The sequence below is a fragment of the Pseudorca crassidens genome, chromosome 10 (assembly GCF_039906515.1).
Source record: "Pseudorca crassidens isolate mPseCra1 chromosome 10, mPseCra1.hap1, whole genome shotgun sequence".
Classification (NCBI taxonomy): Eukaryota; Metazoa; Chordata; class Mammalia; order Artiodactyla; family Delphinidae; genus Pseudorca; species Pseudorca crassidens.
Window position 1 is genome coordinate 54,630,232 of NC_090305.1, and position 26,651 is coordinate 54,656,882.

Consider the following 26,651-nt stretch of genomic DNA (forward strand, 5'->3'; position numbering starts at 1 on the left):
AAGGAAAATAGTGTTATGTCATATACCAGATTAACCCTCCTCTCTTCGCTGGGCTCTTCTTCCTTTGAAGTTCTTGTCTTTATATTTTCCTCTTGGCTGTTTCAATTTTCTGGTATACTCCAGTCCACACCTTGTTTCTTTTGTGTCTGTAATCGCCCTGTTTCTTTTCCCCATCTCTGTGCCTAGAAAGGAAGTCTTTTTCCTAGAGTCATAGACCTTTTTAGAGTTAGAAGGAACCTCGGGATCGCCTGGTCCACCCCCTGCCTTCAGGCATGTGAAGTATTCTCCCCATTTTACAGGTCAGCCAGCTGAGGTCTAAGTAGTTCAGTGATGTGCAGAGGCTGCACATCTATTAAGTAGCCAAGCAGGCACTGGAACTAGGGTTTCCTTCCACCTAAAGTAATACTCCTCATTTCATGTGCTGGTATTTGGTAGATATTTTGCCAAAGGAATTTCAGACAGTAGAGTCCCTGATATGAGAGGCCTTGAGATGCCTAATAGAATGACACTGTGGCTTCCATCCACAGCTCTAGGTAATAAATATTCCTTTAAGTCAAGACTCAGGCTTTGCTTTTAGAGCTTTTTCTGTGGGGAATGGTCTGAGATACTTGCTTCACTTTGGATTGTGACTTTTCTTTTCATGTTTTTTTCCCCCCAGAAGAAAAATTTGCCCAAGCAGTGTGTTTTTTGCTCGTAGACCTGTATATATTAACCTACCAAGCTGAGAAAGCTTTACATCTTCTTGCTGTTCTAGAAAAAATGATTTCACAGGGCAACAATAACAAAAATGGAAAGAATGAGGTGAGTGTTCTGAGGTGATCAGACTAAAATGTAAAGTATGATTAATATTTATGGTTATTAAACATTTTAACAGCTTTATTAAAATATAATTTACATACACAAAATTTATCGTTTTAAAGTGTACCGTTCAGTGGTTTTTAGTATACTCACAGAATTGTGCAACCATTACCACTATATAATTTCATCACTCTGGAAAGAAACCCTGTACCTGTTAGCAGTGATTCCCTTTCCCTCCTTCCCTCGGCCTCTGGTCACCACTAGTTTACTTTTCTATCTCTGTGGATTTGCCTCTTGTGGACGTTTCGTATAAATGCAGTCATACACTATGTGACCTTTTGTGATTGGCCTCTGGTATATTATTTTCAGTTTACCATGTGTAGCCTGTAGCATTCCTTTTTCATGTATTTCATTCCTTTTTATGGCCAAATAGTATTCCGTTATCTAGATATGCCACATTTTTTAATCCATTCATCAGCTGATGAACGTTGGGTTGTTTTCCTCTTTTGGCTGTTATAAGTAATGCTTCTATGAACACTGATGTACAAATTTTTGTGGGGGCATGTTTTCAATTCTCTTGGGTGTGTATTTAAGAGTGGAATTGCTGGATCATTTGGTAACTCTATGTTTAACTTTCAGAGGAACTACCAGACTGTTTTCCAAAGTAGCTGCACTATTTTATATTCCTACCAGCAACTTTTGAGGGTTCCAGTTTCTCCACATTCTCACTAGCCCTTACCCGTCTTTTAAAAATTGTAACCATCCTAATGGGTATGAAGTAGTATCTCATAATAGTTTTGATTTCCCTAATGACCAAGGATATATGTTCACATCTTTTCATGTGTGAGATATTAGTTTTACAGAATGTGAAGATTAGAATGAAGACCACAAAATTCCATTATCTGGGAAAATTTCATCATTAAAGTTCTTCAAAAAGAGGACATACTTATGACAATTAAGCTTCACCACGTTCTGGAGACACTTGGTGTAAATTAAGAACACATCTTCGTTCTTGTGTTTTTCATTTTGCTTGTGCTTCTGGCTGCCAAGGGATGATCCTTCTTTCTTCCTCTTCCTGCTTCTTTGTTGAAAAAGGAGTGTTTGTAGAAAACAGATTATCAATACATTTCTTTCTGCCTGTATAAGTTCTTGAGGTTTAAAAATAAACATTTAGCGTTACTTTTTACAGGCGTGTATATCTGAGAGTTCAGTTAAATAATCTTAGCATTATTCCCAAACACTGTCTGTCGTGTAGTAAAACATTTCGTTTTTATATTCAGTACTTGTAATAGTTGATGAAATATAACTCATTTCAGCAGATGCTGTGTCCTCTATGAGGTGGTACTAAGGTGACAAAAATGAAAACACTGCAGTTGTTGCTTTTCAAGGAACTCACGTCTGTGGGAAGAGAAAGATGGAGCAAAATCTGTTCATGACAAGGAGCAAGGAGGTTAGGGAACGTTTCAGAGCAGTTTGGATGTTTGACTTGAGCCTTGAAAGATGTAACAGTTCAACAAGTCAGAAGAGGAAAGATGGAGCAGGATGACCATCCTGGCAGAGTAGAGAGTACAGAAGGAGTGAGAGTGGTGTGTGGGAGGATTTCTGGTCATCTGACCTGGGGAGTACCTGAGGGATGTGATGGAGATCATTGGGGTGAGATTGGCATCTCAAATATGGGTCAGATCGTGAAGGACTTTGAATACTTTGCTAGGTATTTAGGGTATGATGTTGGCAGTGTTGATACCAGAGAAAGTTTTGTTTTGTTTTGTTTTTTAATTTATTTACTTATTTGGCTGCACCGGGTCTTAGTTGCAGCACGCATTATCTTCGTTGCTGCGTGCGAATTCCTAGTTGTAGCATGTGGGATCTAGTTCCCTGACCAGGGATCGAACCCAGGCACCCTGCATTGGGAGCATGGAGTCTTAGCCACTGGACCAGCAGGGAAGTCCCCAGAGAATGTTTTTAAAGAGGGAATGACATGATCTATTGTGGGTTGCAGAAAGACAATCTGAGTTCTGACCAAGTAATATCCAGGCTTTTTTTTTTTTCTTTTTAATAAATTTATTTATTTATTTTTGGCTGCATTGGGTCTTCGTTGCAGTGCTTGGCCTTCTCACTGAGGTGGCTTCTCTCGTTGCGGAGCACGGGCCGTAGAGCACGTGGGCTTCAGTAGTTGTGGCATGCAGGCTCTAGAGCACAGGCTCAGCAGTTGTGGCACACAGGCTTAGTTGCTCCACCGCATGTGGGATCTTCCCAGACCAGGGATCGAACCTGTGTCCCCTGCATTGGCAGGCGGACTCTCAACCACTTCGCCACCAGGGAAGCCCTATCCAGGCTTTTTAAACCTAGCCCATCACTATACTAAACTATGAGCTTCTTATACGTAGAGTTTCTTGTCATCCACTCCAAACTATTTTTGTTTTTTAATTTTTATTGGAGTATAGTTGCTTTACAGTGTTGTGTTAGTTTCTGCTGTACCGTAAAGTGAATCAGTTATACGTGTACATATATCCACTCTTTTTTAGATTTCCTTCCCATTTAGGTCACCACAGAGCACTGAGTAGCGTTCCCCGTGCTAAACAGTAGGTTCTCATTAGTTATCTATTTTATATATAGTGGTGTATATATGTCAATCCCAGTCTCCCAATTCGTCCCAACCCCTCCCCCCTTCCCTGCTTGGTAACCATAAATTTGTTCTCTACACCTGTGACCCACTCCAAACAATTAAACCTGAATCTCTGGGACCTGGGATTCAGAATTTTGAAAATGTTCTCTAGGTGATTCAGATTAGCTCACTTGGAAATCAGTGATTTCAGTTATGGTTAAAAATATTTAATTTTGGTTAACTTTGTTTCACCACCCTACAGACTGGTAATAACAGCAACAAAGATGGTTCTAATCATAAAGCTGAAAGTGGAGCTCTAATAGAAGCTGCGAAGTCAAAGATACATCAGGTAGCATAAATTTTAAGAGAAGTTATATGTGACATGTATTTACTAGTAGTTATGAATGATGAAGAATGCGATAGATCATTGAGAGCAGTAAATAATTCAAGGCATGTATGCTTATTTGGCTTTGAAGTATTACAGTTTAGAAGCATGTTTATCCTTCTAAATATATTTTGCTCAAGATGATAATGCAATGTTATTTCTTTTACTTCTCTATAGAAAATTGAGAGAAATGGCCTGGGAATGTATTGGATGATAAAAATCAGTTTGTAGAATTTTAAAATTCATTGTTAGTTAGCCATATGCAGTTAAGAATTAATAGGATTTTTGCTTGGAACTTAGTTATAAATTTCATCCTGCCATGTTTTAGTTTTTAAAAGTATATTCCAAGAGTACAATAAAAATAGATTATTTAAGATAATTTTAAACTTGCTTTTGCAAGTAACTGGTATAACTGTTGTGAACAGATTGGGCTTAATTTTCTTGACTAGAAAGTAAAATTGCTTCAGCATCTGTAAATCCACTACAGTTCCTACATACTAGCGTTTTTCCTTTGACAGTATAAAGTAAGAGCGTATATCCAAATGAAGTCCCTGAAGGCATGCAAAAGGGAAATCAAGTCTGTCATGAACACAGCTGGGAATGTAAGTTTCTTCTTAAGTTTTCTTTTTTTTTTCAATTAGCAGCTTTTGTGTCATAAATTTTCTTATTTGGACAATAGGTATTATCAGTTTTAAATAATTTATCACAGTCTATTATAGTGTATATATACTGCCAGCTGTAACCCTTTATACTGAGTTGTGAAGTAGTGATCATACTGTGTCTATAATTTAACATCATACTTTTCTCACTTAAAATTATAACAAGCATTTCCCTTTGGTATATAGCCTTCAAAACCACCATTTTGAATAGCTGTCCAGAATTCTTTGAGTGGTTTATCACAATTCACTTAAACATTTACTGTTATTAGACACTTTAGGATTTTTTTAGATTATACTCAAAACATTTATTAAAGATAAACAGTTTGGTTGTAGCCCAAACCTGCCCCTTCCAAATGATCTTTGGCTTGACAATACCTTCAGTTTGATTAGTGCCAGAGTACTTGAGTTATAATTACTCCTTCATTTCCCTCCACCCCATCCCTCCACTAATAAGTAATTTTTTTAAAGACAGTAGAGGGAAAGTTTAGGAAAACTGTTAATTAAAAGTGTGAAATCATAAAGAGATACGGTTTATAGAAGGAATAGTTCAGGAAAATTGACTCTAGAAATCTCAGGCAGGATAGGATCTAGATTGGCCACTGGGTCAGTTTTACTCAGGTGATTTTTGAGAACACTTGTAGCCTAGACCTGAAGGGTAGACTTGAGGCTAAGAGGGAAAGGCTTAAGTATAAGTAGCCAGCCAGCCGTTATCAAACCTTTTTTGGGAGAAAAGACATGATTCCCTTCCTTAAAGTATACCATCATCAGAGGGGAGAGACAAACAGGAAAATAAATAATGGTTAGTCATACCCAAATCAGGGAAAACTTCAGGAGGAAGTTTTAGGAGAAGCAAAAGGTGGTCTGTGATCTAAAGCATGATTTTTGTAACAGCAAGATTAGCCCTTGAAAATAAGGAATTCTGTTAGGGAATTTTTCCATTCATAAAATGACACTTTTTTCCCCCACTTGGAAAAGCATTTGATTATTTGTACTTCTTTGGGTTCTAATGGAGGTGTATTTATATCCTAAAAAATAAGGGAGATCACCAGTCTCTGTAATAACCATTAAAATGAAGGACTTAGTTTCTGCTGTTACATTGGCTTTCAATTAATAGTGTAATAGATGAAGACAGTCAGTGGATATTTTGCAGACTGTATTCTTACTCATATATGTTATATGTATTTTTTTAGGTAGACCTTTAATAATTCAGTTTGTAAAGTGCTCTCTGCCAGGTTTCATTGTTTTAGATTGTGAGAGCGATGGAAAGCTCAGAGACCATAGTTTTTGTGACCGTGGCTTAAGTGACTCATGTATGCCCTTGACCACATTGCCAGTGCAACAGTCTGATTATGATCTCACATTAGGCATCTGAGTACAAACTGTAAGAAACTTATGTTTTCTTTACAGTCTGCACCCTCCCTGTTTCTTAAAAGCAATTTTGAGTACTTAAGAGGCAATTATCGAAAAGCTGTGAAGCTGTTGAATAGTTCAAACATTGCTGAGCATCCAGGATTCATGAAAACAGGTAAAAGAAAATTGTGAAGTTTGGGTATTTTCTTCCTGACTCTTATGCCTTGTTTCTTGGTTTTTTTCCCTAGACTGCTGTTCAGAGTGATTTTTGCTAATTTTTTAAATGAAAATGTTTTATTATTGCTGCTTCAGAAAATTCCTGGTATTTTATTACTCATTTCCATTTTAAAAGAAACCTCCCTTCTTATTTTACTTTTCTTTCACTTCGTATGCTCTTTATATCATTTTGGTTTTAATACCAGCTTAGAAATTCTGTCCAGGGCATAAGGTCCTTGGTCTTTTGCTTTGTGAAATGAGTCCTTTTAAGGAAATGAGATCATAATGTTTTTACTTTTCCCTTCTCTCCCATAAAAGCAGTGAATAATATGATACTAAAATGAAAGGTAGAATTTGTAGCTGTCATTTAAGTTCATATCATTGCTGTTTTATGGGGAAGAAGGAAAATCAGTTTATTCAAGAAATGAGGTTAAACTATTTTTTTTAAGATTTTTTTTTTTAATGGGGCCCATTTTAAAAATCTCTATTGGGACTTCCCTGGTGGCACAGTCGTTAGGAATCTGCCTGCCAATTCAGGGGACACGGGTTCAAGCCCTAGTCTGGGAAGATCCCACATGCCGCAGAGCAGCTAAGCCCGTGTGCCACAAATATTGAGCCTGCGCTCTAGAGCCCGCGTGCCACAACTACTGAAGTCCGCGTGCCCTAGAGCCTGTGCTCTGCAACAAGAGAAGCCACCACAATGAAAAGCCCGCGCACCACAATGAAGAGTAACCCTCGCTCGCCGCAACTAGAGAAAGCCCGCACACAGCAACAAAGACCCAACACAGCCAAAAATAAATAAATAAAAATTTTAAAAAGACATAAATAAATAAATAAATAAATAAATTTTTTTTAAAAAAGAAATCTAATTAAAGTCTCTATTGAATTTGCTACAGTATTGCTTCTGTTTTATGTTTTGGTTTTTGGCCACGAGGCATGTGGGATCTTAGCTCCCCAACCAGGGATCGAACCCACACCCCCTGCATTAGAAGGCGAAGTCTTTAACCACTGGACCACCAGGGAAGTCCCCAAGGTTAAACTATTGAAAATATTTTGTACCAAGTTCAGAATGCAAAGGATGAATATAGTGTTTGTTTCGTTTGAGATTCTATTCAGACCAGAATAGAACACAGAACACACATGCAAACATACTCAAACCTTCCCGCATTCACCCCTTCAGTTCAGTGGAGTCATAGAGGATGGAGAAAGTCAGTTTTTTCCATTATAATTCTCTTGGGTACTCCATTTGTTCTGAGTACCCATTTCTGATTCTGTTAAATTTTTATTTTTCATATTTTTATTGTCATAGTTTCTCCTCAGAGACCCTGTAATACCCAAACTGGAATGGTCTCTCAGACTAAAAAGGTAATATACATTGCAGAAATTTTACTTAGAATTGTCTTGACACAGATTTCAGAATTTCAGATATTGTCAGTCTTTAAAATGGAGCAGGACATGTAGTCGACTAGTCAACAGTTATGATAATCTAATAGGATAGATTTTATATATAGTTATATACTTTAATGTATTGATATTTTTCATAGTATTAATTTTAAAATCTTTAATTTGCTTCCCACACATAAAATTCAGTGTTTGCTGCTGATAAAATAGGCTTATTAGAGAAGATTTGGGAATAGAATTTCTCCTAAATTGTTCATAATGCCACTCGCCAGAAGCAACCTCCTTTAAAACATATTAATGTATTTCTTACTCTTTTTTCCTCCGCCTAGTTTTTTTTTCTTTCTTAAATATTCTCATTGTTTAATTTTAAAACATATCAGAGGCCAACCTTTAATTTTTAGCATTCAATGAATATTCTGATTATTAATTTTATCAATCTAGTTGGGTGTTTTATATCATTGAGGAAAAGACAGACTATCAGTAAATTGTTTTGGAATGTTTGGGAAACCATTCAGAAAAAAACAATTTAGAGGGCTTCCCTGGTGGCGCAGTGGTTGAGAGTCCGCCTGCCGAGGCAGGGGACACGGGTTCGTGCCCCAGTCTGGGAAGATCCCACATGCTGCAGAGCAGCTGGGCCCGTGAGCCATGGCCGTTGAGCCTGCGTGTCTGGAGCCTGTGCTCTGCAACAGGAGAGGCCACAACAGTGAGAGGCCCGCATACCAAAAGAAACCAAAAAAAAACATTTTATAAAAACCTGGATTGCTTTCATTACACCAAAATAAAATCTAGAGAGATGCAGGATTATAATGTAAAAATAAAATCATAAAAACAGCAAAAGAAAACTTGGATGAATATTTTGTTTTTGTGGTGGGGAAGCCTCGATTAAACATTATCCAAAATCTAAGAACCATACAATTTAGAAAAGATTACCAAATTTGACCACATAAAAATGTAAAACTTTTTATGATTGAAAACATAAGCATACACACACACTCTGAACCAAGTCACAAGACAGATGACAAACTGGCAGTGGAGGGAAATAATTGAAACAGATGTGACAGAAGGTTTCTATAACATACACACTAGCAGGTAACCAATAGGAAAAACATCTGTAACCAAATTTTTTAAACGGGTAAAGAGCAGGAAGAGCCAAGTGTACAGGATAAGAAATACAAATGCCCAACACACATGGGAAGATAGATGCTCAGCCATAGTCATATTTAAAGGAGTGTGAATGGAAAGAAGAGTGGAGACTTAAGAGTTGAACAAAGCAAAGCAGGATTTTCCATGTTCTGTTTATATACACTTGCTATTCTTCATTTAATATATTTTGACTGTTTCTGTAGCTTGCTGCATTCCTTCCAGTTTGTACATAATATTTTGTTGTGCGGATGCAGTGCATACATATGTTACTAATAAATACTTCTTGTCCTTTGCATTTTTGTATTATTTGCCTATGATTATTAAAAGTTAAATCAGAAGAAAAAACTAAACAGGCTAACAAAATCAATATGCAGGATTGATTTATCACCTTTAATAAGAGATTTTAAGAGAAAAGGAATTTACAAAATTTTCATGTTTCCTAAATTTCAAATGCCTTGTAAACTGTTCTGTAAGGACTGAGTAGAATTGCATATATAATTAACTCTTGCTTGCTAAGCCTGATTCTTGTATGATATGTAGCAGCAGTAAAATTTGTGGATAAACTTATGTATGTTTTTCTCAGGTGAATGCTTGAGGTGCATGTTCTGGAATAATCTTGGTTGTATCCATTTTGCCATGAGCAAGCACAATTTGGGAATTTTCTACTTTAAAAAGGCTCTGCAGGAGAACGACAACGTCTGTGCACAGCTCAGTGCAGGTAGCACTGATCCAGGTAAGCCTATTAAAGGGGGACAGTTTATATTTTACTACTTGAGGAAAATATGATTTTAAAGAGCAAGCATCTGGTTATAAAATGCATGCCATGTGTTCTTACATACACTTAACACCGATCCTGCCCAAAAATTTGACTCGGGATTTTTAGTAGATGTTGCTCCTTTGAGTAATAATTAAAGAAGTTTAAGCTACATTCATTTTTTCATGGATTTGAAAGTCAGTAATCCCATATGGTAATGCTATAAAGCAAAATATTTTGCTAAGATTTCTTGACTGTGCCAAACTAGTTTTATTCTAGCTTCCTTTCAGAGTTTCAAATGTGATACTGTTGACAGCACCTGACAATCTTTAAGCAAATTCCTAGAGTTTATTCCTTTAATATTCATAGGATGTGGATCCTTGATCTGAAATGCTTAAAATCAGGCAATTATTTAGCTTTTTAAAATATTTAAAATTTTTTTAATTTTTAAAAAATTATTTTTTAAAATATTTATGTATTTATTTATTTGGCTGCACCTGGTCTTAGTTGCAGCACACGGGATCTTTGCTGCCTCGTGTGGGCTCTCAGTTGCAGCATGCAGGACCTAGTTCCCTGCCCAGGGATCGAACCCAGGCCCCCTGCATTGGGAGCGTGGAGTCTTAACCACTGGACCACCAGGGAAGTCCCGCTTTTTAAAATATTTTAAAGACTATTTAATTGATGGAAAATGTATCCCAAAAATCACAGTCTCTTTTTTTCTTTTTTTCTTTTTTTTTTTTTGTGGCCACGCCACTCGGCTTGTGGGATCTTAGTTCCCCAACCAGGGATCAAACCTGGGCCCTGACAGTGAAAGTGCCAGGTCCTAACCACTGGACTGCCAGGGAATTCCCTAGTCTCATTTTATTATGGCCTGCAAAAGTTAGAATAAGTGAGTGGGACTTCCCTGGTGGTACAGTGGTTAAGAATCTGCCTGCCAATGCAGGGGACACGGGTTCAATCCCTGGTCCGGGAAGATCCCACATGCGGCGGATCAACTAAGCCCGTGCACCACAACTACTGAGCCTGCACTCTAGAGCCCGCGAGCCACAACTACTGAGCCTACGAGCCACAACAACTGAGTCCGTGCACCTAGAGCCTGTGCTCCTTAACAAGAGAAGCCACTGCAGTGAGAAGCCCGCGTGCCGCAACGAAGAGTAGCCCCTGCTCGCTGCAACTAGGGAAAGCCCGTGTGCAGCAACCAAGACCCAACGCAGCCAAAAATAAATAATTAATTTAAAAAAAAAAAGAATAAGTGAGTGAACAATAGTCACTGTAGGTATATAGTACATTAACTTTTTATTTCCGTGGTAAAGTTCCCTAACACCTAAGATTAACTGAATGCTTCTGGTTAAGAAAACACATAATGATAACATGGCTAACTGAACTGAAAGTGAAAAGGAGTGGAATCTTCTTGCAGGCTCTAAAAGTGTGCAAAGGTAGTGTAAGGTTCAGTGGAGTGAGAGTGGGTCTTTGCCTTCCTGGAACATTGTTGCCTGAGGAGCTGGTAATGAGAAGACACATCTCTGGCCCCACAAGCACAGACAACTGAGATGCCTCTGGAGGATATTTGTGGGGTTGGGGATGGAGATCATCACTGTGGTGAGAGCTGTTTACAACTTCAGATTGGGGATTGGGGTCATTGGTGTCAATAAGGCAGTAGTTGAGTACTTAGTGGAATAAATGTTTTCAGTGGAGCTGTTATTTTAAATCTGATGATTCTCATCTGCTTTTTATCATCAGGCAAAAAATTTTCAGGAAGACCCATGTGTACATTACTAACCAACAAGAGGTATGAGTTGCTGTATAACTGTGGGATTCAGCTGCTTCACATTGGAAGGCCTCTTGCTGCATTTGAGTGTCTGATTGAAGCTGTTCAGGTTTACCATGCAAACCCCCGCCTCTGGCTGAGGCTGGCTGAGTGCTGCATTGCTGCCAATAAGGGGGTGAGTCTCTGTCTTTTTGAACCCCCACCCCACCCCCACTTGTTGCATAGAGAGCAATAAATACTTGGTAACATAAAGACCTCCTCCCCTTTTTAACTCTCAGGGAATTTGTAAAGATAGTCTTCTGTTCTTTATCAGTTGGACAAAATTTAGTTTCATGAAGTCATGTGTTCACTTTCTGACTCTTGGTGAGCACGGCAACATGTGTCAGCAGTCATGTTGAAAAGTTGAAGCCATTAAGAAGGTCATATCTGTTGAAACAGTGGTCTGCGAGCTGCTGGGGCAGGGGCCACGCCATCAGCTGGCGTGAGAGTGGTGTGTGCGCCCAGTGATTAAAGGAGGGCTGCTGATAACACAGTGAGTGTGGAAAGAACCGCATTATGCTGTGCTTCCTCCAGTGCCTGCAGGGTTTACTTTTGATTCAGTAAATGTTGTTGAGTTAGTGGATTACCAGGCTGTTTCTCTCTGACACGTGTTCATCCACGGTGGCCGTGAGAAATAGGCCAGTTTACACTAGTGTCCATGCCTAGATTATCTCCAAACGGCAGTTGGTGAAAGCCTTTTGAATCTCAAGTGGGGAGGGGTCAGTGGGAGGTAGGGGAAAGACAGGTTGTATCAGAATCACCAGACACCCCATTTCCTAGCCACCCCCTACCCCCCGCCGTTGCCGGGCTCAGGCTCATCAGGTCTGTGGAGGTGGGGGGTATGGCATCCTGAGGTTTTGCTTGGCATGCTTGCCATAGGTGATAACGCTTCCTGAAAAGCAACTACAGGAACTAAAGGGATTAAAGAGGTGTGTTTGCCTGGCAGTTTTCACACTTGATACTTAAAGTAGCTTATGATTTGAGTATGCCACTGGGGGAAGAGATGAATGTTGTCTTTGAGGCTTTAATGGTTTATTTCATTGTCTCTTTTAAGGGACAACATTCTTATTAGATAATTCTTAAATTAGCTGATAAACAACTCAAGGCAGAATTTACACTTTTTTAAAACAAAAGAATCTGTAGAAATTGCTTATTCTCTTTAATGTGATGAATTTAATCAGTGTTGGAGGCCTTAGTAAGGTTTAACATTTTCTTTTAAAATTACTTATTTTTAGAAATAGTACTTTTAGGATTGTCTTTCTTCTATGGATTTCATTCTGATGGTTTTTTCCTCCCATTTTTTCTGGAAAGTTCTAAATTTGTAACTTTTTTTTTTTTTTTGCGGTGCGCGGGCCTCTCACTGTTGTGGCTTCTCCTGTTGTGGAGCACAGGCTCCAGACGCACAAGCTCAGTGGCCATGGCTTACGGGCCCAGCCGCTCCGCGGCATGTGGGATCTTCCCGGACCGGGGCACGAAGCCGTGTCCCCTGCATCGGCAGGCGGACTCTCAACCACTGCGCCACCAGGGAAGCCCTAAATTTGTAACTTTTAAACAATGGTAAAGATGACTTGGTTGCCATAGCTTGGTGGATACCAGAACACTCACAGTCTGTGCTACTAATAGGAAATTTGCTATAAACAATTATGTTTATCTTTGTGCTTCTCCTCTTTCTAAAACCTGAGGTGGGAAACTCCCTGGCTGTCCAGTGCTTTCACTACCAAGGGCCCACTTTCAGTCCCTGGTTGGGAAACTAAGATCCTGCAAGCTGCGCACAGCACGGCCAAAAACAAAAAAAGGACAGAAAAATAAAGTAAAATAAAACCTGAGGTGACTGAAAAGACAGTAAAAACAACCCCAAAATACACTTGAGGAAAATCCCAACAGGAGAAATTATGAACTCCAAATAAAATTTCATAACATTTATTTACTCAGGACAAAAGGGATGCTGAACAGAGCACTTTGTACCTTCCAAAATAAATTCATTTTTTAATAAACAGAACCAATTTAATTATTAAATTGGTGATGCCAAAGAGGTCATTTTGTCCTCAATATCTGATGCATGTTGTTTCAGACCTCTTCTGGCAGATGCAGAGTTTATGTTTACCTGGGCAGTGTATGATATATAAGAAAAGATTTGCTAGATAAAAAACATAGACTCAGGGACTTCCCTGGTGGCGCAGTGGTGAAGAATCCATCTACCAATGCAGGGGACCACAGGTTCAATCCCTGGTCGGGGAAGATCCCACGTGCCACAGAGCATTTAAGCCCGTGTGCCACAACTACTAAGCCTGTGCTCTCGAGCCCGCGAGCCACAGCTACTGAGTCTGCACACCACAGCTACTGAAGCCCACATGCCTGGGGCCCGTGCTCCACAACAAGAGAAGCCACCACAATGAGAAGCTCGCATACTGCAATGAAGAGTAACCCCTGCTCGCCGCAACTAGAGGAAGCCTACACGCAGCAACGAAGACCCAACGCAAGGCTACTTAGCACTTCCCTGGTGGTCCAGTGGTTAAGAATCCACCTTCCAATGCAGGGAACACAGGTTCAGTTCCTGGTCGGGGAAATAAGATCTCACATGCAGGGCAACTAAGCCCACGTGCCGCAACTACACCGCAGCAGAAATCCCACGTGCCACAGCTAAGACCCGATGCAGCCAAATTCATTCATTCATTCATTCAAAATGGTAGAATTTCCTTCTTTCTAAAAAAAAAAGAGAGAAGGCTACTTAAAAAATCACCATGAACCATTTACTTTTCTGAAACTGTGCCGTTTATTTTTCTGAGTTCTGAAACTCGTATTTCTTGAGTGCAGTTCCTACTGCCAAGACACTATAAAATTGCAAATACTTTAATTACATATCATTATTTTACATTAAGACTGTTCTGGGGGCTTCCCTGGTGGCGCAGTGGTTAAGAATCTGCCTGCCAATACAAGGGACACGGGTTCGAGCCCTGGCCCTGGAAGATCCCACATGCCGCGGAGCAACTAAGCCTATGTGCCACAACTACTGAGCCTGAGCTCTAGAGCCCACGAGCCACAACTACTGAGCCCACATGCCACAACTACTGAAGCCTGCGTGCCTAGAGCCCGTGCTCTGCAACAAGAGAAGCCACGACAATGAGAAGCCCACGCGCCTCAACGAAGACCCAACGCAACAATAAATAAATAAATAGATAGATAGATAAATAAATAAAGACTGTTCTGGCACACTTTTTTGGCTACTGATCTATTGTTGAAGCTATGGTATATTATTGTGGAATTTTAGTTCCATCCAGATCTAGCCATCTGATCAGCTTCTACAGCCTTAAGGATCAGGGAAGAGAGTATGGACAAACCATCACAAATTTATCACCCCACCAGGAAAAAAGGTCAGAAGAGAAGGCCTTCCAATCATGGTTCAGAATATCCACTCTTTCTTATTTTTCACTAATGTTCCTTAGCCGCCTCCTCAAGACAAAATAGTTCCAGTCAGTTTTACTGTATTTTTTGTGTTACGTAATACTTTCTTTCTAAAATGAATCTACAAGTGAATCCTTGTTTTGCTTAAAGTCATACATATATGGAAGTACAACTATAAGAAAGTTCGGTTACGGAGCAAGAAGTAATAAGTAGTACAGAAACATTTGTGTTTAGAGATGGACTTTTTGCAGGGCAGAGTTTATCTCTGCAAGTTCCTATGAATTGGCTCCATTTTGTTCCTGTGTATGAGAATCTGCAGGACTTTACAAAATGCAGGTAAATCAGAGACTTAGAGTGAAGGGGGAAGATAAAGGAAATTGGCATCACCAGGCTCCTGTAGTGAGATGATGTACTGTAGTGAAATATCAAAAAAAAAAAAAAAAAAACTATATGTATAAGTAGCTTTTACTATTTTCAGTTTAATGTTTACACGGCTTTAGAATTTTAATTTTCTAGAAGGTAAGAATTGTGCCCACGTAAATTTTGACATATATAGCTTGTTAGTATGTATATGTTGTTGACACTTATAATTAAAACTTTCAATTAAGAAGGAAAAGATCTGTGTTTTAGGAAGTGTAGCTGCTTCCCTTCTCTTGTTCACTGTGTTTTTGTGGCTTTTATTTTCCTTACTCTGATATCGACGTGCCCATCACATGCAGCATGGTGCCTGGGGCACAGAATGGTCCAAATAAATGATTCTAAATAAATGCTTGAGTCATTCTTTTTTTTCTTTAATACATTCTTTTTTTATATATATTCTTTTCCATTATGGTTTATCATAGGATACTGAATGTAGTTCTCTGTGCTGTGCTATATAGTAGGACCTTGTTAGTTGAGTCATTCTTTTTTTTTTGGACGTACCTTGTGGCATGTGGGATCTTAGTTCCCTGACAAGGGATCAAACCCGCACCCCCTGCAGTGGAAGCACAGAGTCCCACTTGAGTCATTCTTTTTTTTTTTTTTTTTTTTTTTGCTGTACACGGGCCCCTCACTGCTGTGGCCTCTCCCATCGCAGAGCACAGGCTCCGGACGGGCAGGCCCAGCAGCTCCGCGGCATGCGGGATCCTCCCGGACCGGGGCACGAACCCGCGTCCCCTGCATCGACAGGCGGACTCCCAACCACTGCGCCACCAGGGAAGCCCTTGAGTCATTCTTGAATTGCTTTTTTTCCTCAGAATTACCTCAGACCTTATACTAATAAAGTGTAGTGTATATTGCAGATTTTCAGACTCATGTACTCGTCTCTTCACTACCAGACATTTCCTGTATCACCCAAAACTCCACATTGATCTTAAGAATCTTAAGGATCTTAAGAATTTTCTTAGAGTAATTGTAAAAGGTACTGGATTATTTTTCATACCCCATCTTACAATTCCATTAAATTAATTGGAAATTATTTGTATTTTGTAGACTTCTGAACAAGAAACTAAAGGTCTTCCAAGTAAAAAAGGAATTGTACAGTCTATTGTTGGTCAAGGCTATCATCGTAAAATAGTTCTGGCATCACAGTCCATACAAAATACTGTATATAAGTAAGTATTTTGCTAAGAGAAAGTGTATAATAATATTTCATAGTAATGTTATATATAAAAAATATGCTTAGGAATTACTTCATAGGAGGAGCCACTTTGTAATTAGATTTTATTGCTACTTCAAGAAATAGACTCCTATACGTAGGTATGTGGTGAATGTTATTTGACATATGATTTTGGTTTATTACATCCATGGGTGCTGAAATTGTTGACGCCCTAAGAAACGCTGGTCTATTCAGTGCCATTATTCAGAATGTCCAGAAGAGGGCATCTTGATGTTTCCTTTTTATATCGTTTATCATTGATACTTTTCATTTAGTTATTTTTATTTTCTCATAGTCCCTAAAGCTAATTCTTAATATCAGGATAAAAAAGTACTAACACATATATAAACAAAAGTATTATAAAGCTGTCACTTGTAGAACTACTTTTCAATTGAACAACTTTTAAATATGAACATCTTTATCTTTTACATAGATTCCAATTTGGCGTTGCTCTTATTTCTAAAGGAGTAGGCTTTGTAAGAAACTTGCTCCTTTTCCCAAAAATAAAATTGTTCACTACCATTTAAAAGTTTTCCCAAAGTTTTAAAAAAGTATCTGGCACACAATATTTTGCTCTTAATTTATTTCAACAATAATGCAGATTTCGTTCAAAAGACAAGTTAAAGCATCACTTTCCTACAGTTTCAAAATTGTTACTACTTTTCACTTTTTTCCCCCTAATAAAGCTGACTTAGTTTGATATATAAAACCAACAGGAAGTTATATAAAATCTCAACAAAGTTATAAGACAAATAACGCTGCTTTTTCAAAATGTGTAAATAAGGTATTTCCAAAAGCAAACATCAACCAAAACAAGGCTCAAATGTGAAAAATCTACTTTTTTCCCTTCTTTCCAGTTCTGACTGTACCTGTCCTGGCCTTCACTACAATTTTCCTTGTCTATAACTCCTTTGTTAGTTTAACGTTGATGTTGCAGATATCCTTCAGGTTGTCTCCTAGCCTCAGTCCCATTCCTATAGACACAATGTGGTGTCTAATGTATATACTTGCAATCTATTATTTATACTTTTTATATCTTATACACAGACATACCTCCTTTTACTGCACTTTGCTGTATTGAGCTTTGCAGATGTTGCTTTTTTTGTGTTTTACAAACTGAAGGTTTGTGGCAACCCTGCATAGAGCAAGTCTGTTGGTGCCATTTTTCCAACAACAACTGCTCACTTTGTGTCTCTGTGTCACATTCTGGTAATTCTTGGAATATTTCAAACATTTTCATAATTATTTGTTATGGTAATCTGTGATCAGTGGTCATCAATGGTACTATTGCAAAAAAAAATATTATGACTCGCTGAAGGCTCATGATGGTTAGCATTTTTTTTAACAAGTATTTTTTAAGGTATGTACATTGTTTTTTTAGACATAATGCTATTGCAGACTTAATAGACCACAGGGTAGTGTTTTATTGCAATCTTTGCTTTATTGTTTTATTGCAATCTTTGCTTTATTGTTTTATTGCAATCTTTGCTTTATTGTGGTGGTCTGGAACCGAACCTGTGATATCTCCAAGGTATGCCCGTATAATATTTAGGATTTGGGTTCTTTAGCATTCTCTTATAACTGCTTATATTCAAATTTCTACCTCTTAGATGGCAAAGTTTTTATTTACAGTTATATTGGTTTTATTCCTGATAATAGAAAAGTTTTATTTATTGTTTTTGTTTTCTTAGCTAACTTGGTTTTGTTCTTTTAGTGATGGACAGTCTTCAGCCATTCCTGTAGCCAGTATGGAGTTTGCAGCCATTTGTCTCAGAAATGCCTTGTTGCTGTTACCTGAAGAACAGCAAGATCCAAAGCAGGAAAATGGGTCTAAAAATAGTAATCAATTAGGTGGCAACACAGAGAGCAGCGAAAGCAGTGACACTTGCAGGTATTCTGACCCCTTTGACCTCCCTTGGTGAAATCTTTAGGACTTCATTAGTCAGCCTCTGTCTTGTAGTTGAATTCCTGAAATCTGCAGCCTGAATTTCCAAAGTTCTCTGTTTTGAGTAATAAGAAAGGAAAGTATGAATGTTTATGTATTTCTGGAAGAGAGAAATAAGGTGAAGCCTAAGTGAGGAAAGAACCTTAAACGAGACAAGTTGAAAGTCACAGCTTTTCACTGCCAGGAGGAATCACTGCAAGAAATCCGGTTGCTGTCAGAAATGGCTTTTTTTTCTTTAACTTTTATTAAAATAAATACTTAAGTCCCTAAAACTTCTCTTTTCTTACTATCTTCTGCCTTTTCTCTTAACATACTGTAAACCACTGACCTCCAGAACATTTCTATACATTTCTGGTTTCCTACTATCAATTAAATATTATGCCAATCTATAGAAATAGGGAGAGTTTATCTAGTAATAAAACAAACACCATTATATGTAGAGAGTTCTTTTTTCACATGGCACCTTTAAACTCAAGTCTTCCATCTCAGCATTTTTTCTTGATTATAGTAGAAAAACATGTTTATTATAGAAAATTTGAAGCAAAATTGTGGAATGGTTTTTCCTCCATCAAGGGGTTATGCTTTACTATACTTAGTAAAAGACAGAAGAATGAGAAATGTGTGAAAATACTGGAGTGGTTTCCTTTGTATAGTAGAGATATTTTTTCTGTTAAGAGACTTTTTTTTTGTGGTACGCGGGCCTCTCACTGTTGTGGCCTCTCCCGTTGCGGAGCACAGGCTCCAGAAGTGCAGGCTCCGGACGTGCAGGCTCAACGGCCATGGCTCACGGGCCCAGCCGCTCCGCAGCATGTGGGATCTTCCCGGACTGGGGCACAAACCCGTGTCCCCTGCATCGGCAGGCGGACTCTCAACCACTGCGCTACCAGGGAAGCCCTGTTAGAGACTTTTTAAAGCGGTATCATGTACTGGGAAAAAGAAACTCAATATGCAGTGTAGCTTTAACATGTTAGTGATACCAAGTTACTACGCATTTTTCAATGTTTTGGTTCTTTTACACTTTTTTCATAAAAAGTTGCATGGGAGTGGGTATAGGGAAACAAAATTTTACATTTAATTGTTTATTCATGTGCTTCATAATTAGCAATCTATCTTTATTTTAGCAGTAAAAGCCACGATGGAGATAAATGCATTCCAGCTCCACCTTCTTCCCCATTGAGAAAACAGGAATTAGAAAACTTAAAGTGAGTATCTAAACAAAATTAGCATTGTACCTACTAAGTAAGCACATTGTTTATCTCCTTTATTTTGTTAATGTTATGAATTATGCTGATTAAATGTCAAATATTAAACCAACCTTTCAATCTTGTGACTAAACCATACTAGTCAGGATTTATTACCTTTTTTATAAATTGTTAGATTGGATCTGTTAATATTTTGTGAGGAATATTTGCTTCCATGTTCACAAGGAAGGGTGGTCCATGCTTTTCTTTCTTAAGGTGTCTTGGTTAGGTTTTAGTTTCAGAGTTATGCTGAACATATGAGTGAGTTGGGAAGTGCTTCCTCTGTTTTCTGAAAGAGTTTATATAAGATAGGTATTGCTCCTTCCTCAAACGTTTGATAGAATTCATCAGTGAAACCATCTGGCATAGGTTTTCTTTGCGGGAAAGTTTCGATAATGAATTCAAGTTCTTCAATCGATGAGTGCTCTTCAGATTTTCTATTTCATCTGTGTCAGTTTGGTTAAGTTATATTTTTGTCTGTGTAGATTATCAGCCCCATTATTTTTGCTTTGAACAGTCATATATATGTTAAAAGGAACAGAGTAGTCTTTTATGTTTAGCCACATGAGTACCATTTCCTGATGATTCTAGTTTACATATAAGATAGCAAGCATTTCCCTTCAGTCTGAAGATCTCCCTTCTGCATTTCTAATAGTACAGGTCTTTGTTTTTCTAAGGTTTTTTGTTTTTTTGTTTCTTTGTTTTTTCTTTTTTAAATCTAGAATTGTCTTTATTTCATCTTCATTCTTGCAGGATGTTTTCACTGAATACAGTATTTTAGGTTTTGTTTTTGTTTTCTTTTTAGTCAGCTCTTTCAGGATGTCACTGCATTATCTTCTGGCCTCCACTGTCTGATCACAGCCATTGTATTGTAGGTGCCATTTTTCTGTCAACATAGATTGTCTTTGTTTTTCAGCAGTTAGACTATGATGAGTCTAAGTGTGATTTTCTTTGTTTTTACTCTTCCTTGGGGTTATCTTTCTTAAGTCTATAAATTTATCTTTCAACAAATTTGGAATATTTTGACCATGATTTTTTCATATATTGGAAGTAGGATTGATTGGTTCAGCATTACTTTTAAGAATGATTTCAATAATGGGACTGCAAATTAAAATGGAAAGAAAACCATCATTGCTTATTTTTTCACCTATTAAGTTGCAAAAAGTGAGAAGAGTATAGTTAAGACATTTATATATTGCAGGTAGCATTGCAGGTAGTTCATTCACGTTTTTTCCAACAAACATTCTTGTGCTAGTTGCAGGGGATTCAGAGGTAAAAGAAAAAGCACTGCCCTCAAAAGCAGATGGCAAACACTTAGGAGAAAATTATATTACTTAGTAGATTAGCTACTAGGTGGTAAGATCGGGGCATCTTTTCTTCTTATGATAATTTGATCACCCTGATAAGTGGAAAACAACCTCACTTTAAAAATTTGCATTTCTTTCAGTCCATTCAAGGTGCTTAGTCTGATGCCAAGGTTTATTGATCACCTATATTACTTTTTCTGTGAACCTTCTGTTTGTAGGATTTACCATTTTCGTATTGGGTTTTTCATCCTTTTTGTTTTTATAAGAGTTTTTCTATATTAAAGAAATTGGCCTTTATCATTTGTCTTGTAACATTGTTTCTGGTATTTAGTTTTGTTTTGTTTTGGCTGCACTGGATCTTCATTGCGGCACACGGGCTCAGTAGTTGCAGTGCACAGGCTTAGTTGCAGTATATAGGATCTTAGTTCCCTGACCAGGGATTGAACCTGGGCCCCCCGCATTGGGAGCACAGAGTCTTAACCACTGGACCACCAGGGAAGTCCCTCCGGTATTTTGTAAAGCAGAGTTTCATTTATTATCATATTTATCAATCTTCTTTACTTTTTTTTCCATTTTGTGCAATGTTTGGAAAGGCCTTCTTGCCTCCAAGATTTAAAAAATAATTTAGCCATGTTTTCTAGCACTTTTACTGATACACTGTCACAACCACCAATCTAAATTTTTGTTTCATCTAGAATTTATTTTATATAAACAAATAAGTTATGGCTCTATCCATAATTGTGTAATTTTTCATAATAGTACATTTGATTAACGTCATTTAACTTTCCAAATAAATCTTGGAACAGAGCTATAAAATGCTAAGATTTGTGTCTAAACAGTTTTAAATTACATTTTTATAAAATAACGTACGTATATTTTTTTAACGTCTGTTTGCATAAAAAAAGTCTGGAGGGATCTATGTCAGAACCTTCCTAGTAGTGGGATAACTGATGATTTTTATCTTCTTACTGGATATCTGTTTCTTCCAACTTTTAAAAAATGAAGTTACTTCATTAATCTTAGTGAATCCCTTTGGATTCACTGGAAAGACTGGCCAGCAGATGTGCCCTTTTCTGGTCATGTATTGTCAGGTCAGTGTGTTCATGGCACTGCATTACTGTCAACGAGCTCAGGGCTCCACGCACCCTGTTCAACAAAACAGCAGCTTTTTAATCTCTTTATTTTATTCTGTCAGATTCCTACTTTGCAGTAATAACCTTTCTTTCCTGGGTTTTATGTATGTGTATATTCCCCCTGTATCCTGTTGTCAGGAGGAAAGCATTAATCTTCTGATTATATAGAGGGAAATCTAAAATCTCAAATTTAGTTAGAAATGAGTTGGTAATATAAGGTTTTGAAAGCAGTGTTTTGATTTTTTAAAACTTGACAACAGTAATTGTTTTTTTCAGTAATCTTCAGTTACATTAAAATTTCTTGAATTCTTATTTCTTGTATGAGTCATAAGATAGCAAGAAAATAAAAAAATACTATGACAAATTACTGGTGAAACAATGGCAAAAACAAAACATACAAAAGAATATTGTGGGACTTCCCTGGTGACACAGTGGTTATGAATCCGCCTGCCAATGCAGGGGACGCAGGTTCAATCCCTGGTCCAGAAAGATCCCACATGCCACAGAGCAACTAAACCCATGCACCACAACTACTGAGCCTGTGTTCTAGAGCCCGCGAGCCACAACTACTGAAGCCCACACGCCCTAGAGCCTGCGCACCGCAACTTCTGAGCCCACATGCTGCAACTACTGAAGCCTGGGTGCCTAGAGCTGGTGCTCTGCAACAAGAGAAGCCACCACAATGAGAAGCTTGCGCACGGCAACAAAGAGTAGCCCCCACTCGCCACAACTAGAGAAAGCCTGCATACAGCAACGAAGACCCAATGCAGCCAAAAATAAATTAAAAAAAATTTTTTTAATTCCATTTTATTTCACTCCACAGCAATATTTTTTTTTTTTTTTTTTTGGTTGCATTGGGTCCTCATTGCTGCCCACAGGCTTTCTCTAGTTGTGGCGAGTGGGGGCTACTCTTTGTTGCGGTGCACAGGCTTCTCGTGGTAGCTTCTCTTGTTGCGGAGCACGGGCTTTAGGCGTGCAGGCTTCAGTAGTTGCGGCATGAGGGCTCTAGGGTGCGCGGGCTTCAGTAGTTGTGGCACGTGGGCTCAGTAGCTGTGGCTCGTGGGCTCTATAGCATAAGCTCAGTAGTTGTGGCGCACGAGCTTAGTTGCTCTGCGGCATGTGGGATCTTCCCGGACCATAGCTTGAACCCGTGTCCCCTGCATTGGCAGGAGGATTCTAAACCACTGCACCACAGGGGAAGTCCCTAAAATGGAATTTTAAAAAAGAAAAAAAACAGTCAAATTTGGGGATTCCCTGGCTGTCCAGTGGTTAGGTATCTGCCCTTCCACTGCAGGGGGCACAGGTTCGATCCCTGGTCATGGGACTAACATCCCACATGGCGCGGCCAAAAAAAAAAAAAAAAATCAAATTCCAACCATATAACTAAAATAAACTCACTATGCTAGATTTTCATCTGAGTGGAAATGTGTAAAAACAGAGCAAGTTAAGTAAAGCTAAACTGGGTTTGGTATAGTGAGCTGATGAGAAGGGGTGGATTGTAAATTTCAGCCAGGACCATATTTGGGAAAATGCTTTAATTTGCCCAAAAAATGTACCATTTCTTCCCCCAATATGCCTAATATTTTCTATACATTTCTCTGTTTATGGAGCCACCTGCATTTTATAGCTATCTCAAGGTTCATCTATCTTTAATAGGTTATTTTATATGGTAAGAATACAAGTAAGACAAAAGGTTCTGCAGTGTAAAGTGAATATTGGCCAATCCCAGTCCTCTGCTTCCTCTCCCTTGAGGGGCAACTGCTGACCAGTTTCCTATGTATCCTTCCAGTGAGATTTCTCATTATCATCCCAGTATATGTATATATGGGAATTTTACACTACAGCTGCAGAGTTCCACACTGCTCTATACCTTACTTTTTGCATTTGACAATATGTCTTTAGAGATTGTTCTATATCAGTACAGAGCTCTGTTTCATTCTTTCTAATGGGTGCATAGAATTGCATTATATGGATATGACAGTTTATTTAACACTGATTTATATTTAGCTATTTATAATGTTTTCAGTCTCTGCTATTACAAATAATGCTGCAGTGAATATCATTGTGCACAGTTTTTAAGGGGAATCCTTAATGATGAAGGTATTTGAAACGATGTTTAAGTTTAACTTAATTTTTACAAATATATTTGAATGAATACTAATCTTAGGGTTGCTTTATGTATGCATATGCAATTTAAGAAGTTTATGATTCCACACTGGTTGAACAGCTGCAGAGTTGTGTAATTTAACTTTACCTTCTGTAAGTGGCATTAAAGAGAAGGGTATGTGCAGGGTGGCATACCTCCTCTCAAAGAGTTTTGTGCCTTTCACAACTGTTTTCTTTCCACACACCCTAGTAGGAGGATTGGTGGTTTTCAGAGAAAACTACTTCCCTATTTTTGTGGAAAGGGGCAAAGGGTCTCCATAGGGAATTCCGTCATCATAAAGTGAGGTAAAGATGGGTTTGCTGATATATATTAACCTTTTTTTCTTATGGAGCAGATGGGAGAAGGGAAATGGAACAAGACAGAAGGAGCCTTAGGGTAGATTTATAAAAAGAACCGCTCCACAGGACAGTAGTAACGGTAATGTGGAGACAAATGGTGTGGGGGAAGGAGTCGTAAAAGATTTGTGTGGTAATTTTCAAAGCTATAAAAGCTCCCAGCGCAGTTGGGTGTGTTAAAGGGCAGTTCCGTGGCAGGAGCCAGCTGTCTTCTACAGAAAGGGGTCTGAGCACAGTGGTTCTCCGTTGAGATCCTGGAATTCTTAGAGATTTCATCCATTTCTGACCTGAATTCTTTTATGTGATTGGAAATGTGTGTGACTAGTGTATAGTTTAGTTTTTATGGACTATTATATTTGACCCCTCTGTTCTATAATACCCAAGACACCAGTGCAAAACCTCATTTCCTATTTCCAGCATAACTAATATGCTGTAAATTATCATGACTGTTCTAATGGCCACTTCTTAGCATATGGTTCAGAGCTTCTTGACTATTTTCTTTTTTTTTTCATTTGTATGTAAAAGAAGATGGGGCCAAAAAAATTCATTCTAACCGAGTTACAAGTATGTTTTCAGAAGGCATAGGACACCTGAAGCAATTGTGAGATTCCATATTAAAATCAAGGTAGCTTTCAGGGCTTCCCTGGTGGCGCAGTGGTTGGGAGTCCGCCTGCCGATGCAGAGGGTGCAGGTTCGTGCCCCGGTCCGGGAGGATCCCGCGTGCCGCGGAGTGGCTGGGCCCGTGAGCCATGGCCGCTGGGCCTGCGTGTCCGGAGCCTGTGCTCCGCAAGGGGAGAGGCCGTGGCGGTGAGAGGCCCGTGTACCGCAAAAAAAATGAAAAATAAAAAATAAAATAAAATCAAGGTAGCTTTCAGAAAAATATTCTCACAATTAAAACAGAAATTTGTCCTCCAAACAGGAAAATGTCTCAGAAATCAACTAAATAGTTTAATTGTGAGGCTCAGATGAACTTAGAGATACCAATATAATGGATGAAGAAAAGCATATATATAATGACACTGTGAGAATATTGCTTCAGTTCCTTAACCACCTAAAGCTCTGCAAAGCCATTGGTTTCATTCAATTAAGAAAACACACACAGGGACTTGCCTGGTGGCGCAGTGGTTAAGAATCCGCCTGCCGATGCAGGGGACACGGGTTTGAGCCCTGGTCCAGGAAGATCCCACATGCCGCGGAGCAACTAAGCCTGTGTACCACAACTACTGAGCTTGCGTGCCACAACTACGGGAGCCCACGTGCCTAGATCCTGTGCTCTGCAACAAGAGAAGCCACTGCAATGAGAAGCCCACGCACTACAACAAAGAGTAGCCCCCGCGCACCATAACTAAAGGCTGTGCACAGCAACGAAGACCCAACACAGCCAAACATTAAATAAATTAATTAATTTATTTTTTTTAAAAAAGAAAAGAAAACACACATACACTCTGTAGCCTTGAGTTAAATAAATGCGATGACTTTAAATTTTTAAAATAGAAGATTCTATTTCTAGGTTCTGTCTGAGAGAAATGAGAACTTGTCCATGCAAAAATTCCATAGCAGCTTTACTTGTGATAGACAAAAAGTAGAAATAGCCCAGTCATGCATCAGTGGGAGAATGGATAACTAAATTACAGGCCAGGAATTCCCTGGCAGTCCAGTGGTCAGGACTTCACGCTTCCACTGCAGGAGGCACGAGTTCAATCCCTGGTCAGGGAACTAAATCCCACATGCCCCGCAGTGCAACCAAAATTTTTTTAAAAAGAGTTTAAAAAAATAAAAAATATATTGCAGGCAACTCTGTGTATTGGAGTGCTACTCAGCTGTAAATAGGAACAAGCTGCTGATGCACAAGTCAACATATGAAACTCAAAACATTTCGTGTTTCTTCTTTTACTCAATATAAGGCACATGCTGTGTGATTTTATTTATACTATTTATACGACAGGCAAAACTATACAAAACTAACTTATGTTCATAGAAATCAGAACAGTGGTTAGGGAACTGACTGGAAGGAATCTTTCTCGGGTGAAAGAAATATTCTGTATCTTAATTGGGCTGGTGGCTACTTGTGTATATTCAAACTTATCAAACTGTGCAGTTAAAATGATGTATTTTAAGGTATAAAAATTATACCTAACTTAAAATTTTTAAGGTATTTTGAAAATTTTCAAAATTAATATAATTTTAAATATATTATTTGGGGAAATATAATTTAACCACTAATGATTGATAAATGGTCAGTTTCTCTTACATATATATCACTTATAGGGTGATATGACATGGAAAACTTAGTTTCTTGACAACAGCAAAAAAACCCTTTCTTTGTATTTTACGTGTATTCCTTAGACCCTAAGACTGCAGTGTCCG

The 26,651-nt window shown here is 38.5% G+C and overlaps 1 protein-coding gene across 5 annotated transcripts in view; it reads left to right on the top strand.

Annotated features, from left to right (window-relative positions):
* The window catches only part of CNOT10 (CCR4-NOT transcription complex subunit 10), a 62,929-nt gene that overhangs the window by 19,186 nt on the left and 17,092 nt on the right, over positions 1–26,651 (top strand). For 3 of the 5 annotated variants that reach the window (XM_067753610.1, XM_067753605.1, XM_067753609.1), the window contains 9 exons: positions 659–801; positions 3,666–3,752; positions 4,307–4,390; positions 5,855–5,972; positions 9,141–9,290; positions 11,052–11,254; positions 15,991–16,112; positions 17,871–18,047; positions 19,223–19,303. In XM_067753610.1, coding sequence (XP_067609711.1) covers positions 659–801; positions 3,666–3,752; positions 4,307–4,390; positions 5,855–5,972; positions 9,141–9,290; positions 11,052–11,254; positions 15,991–16,112; positions 17,871–18,047; positions 19,223–19,303 — 1,165 coding nt within the window. The remainder of the gene's footprint in view (positions 1–658; positions 802–3,665; positions 3,753–4,306; positions 4,391–5,854; positions 5,973–9,140; positions 9,291–11,051; positions 11,255–15,990; positions 16,113–17,870; positions 18,048–19,222; positions 19,304–26,651) is intronic. The other 2 variants (XM_067753606.1, XM_067753607.1) reach the window with 2 other exon arrangements.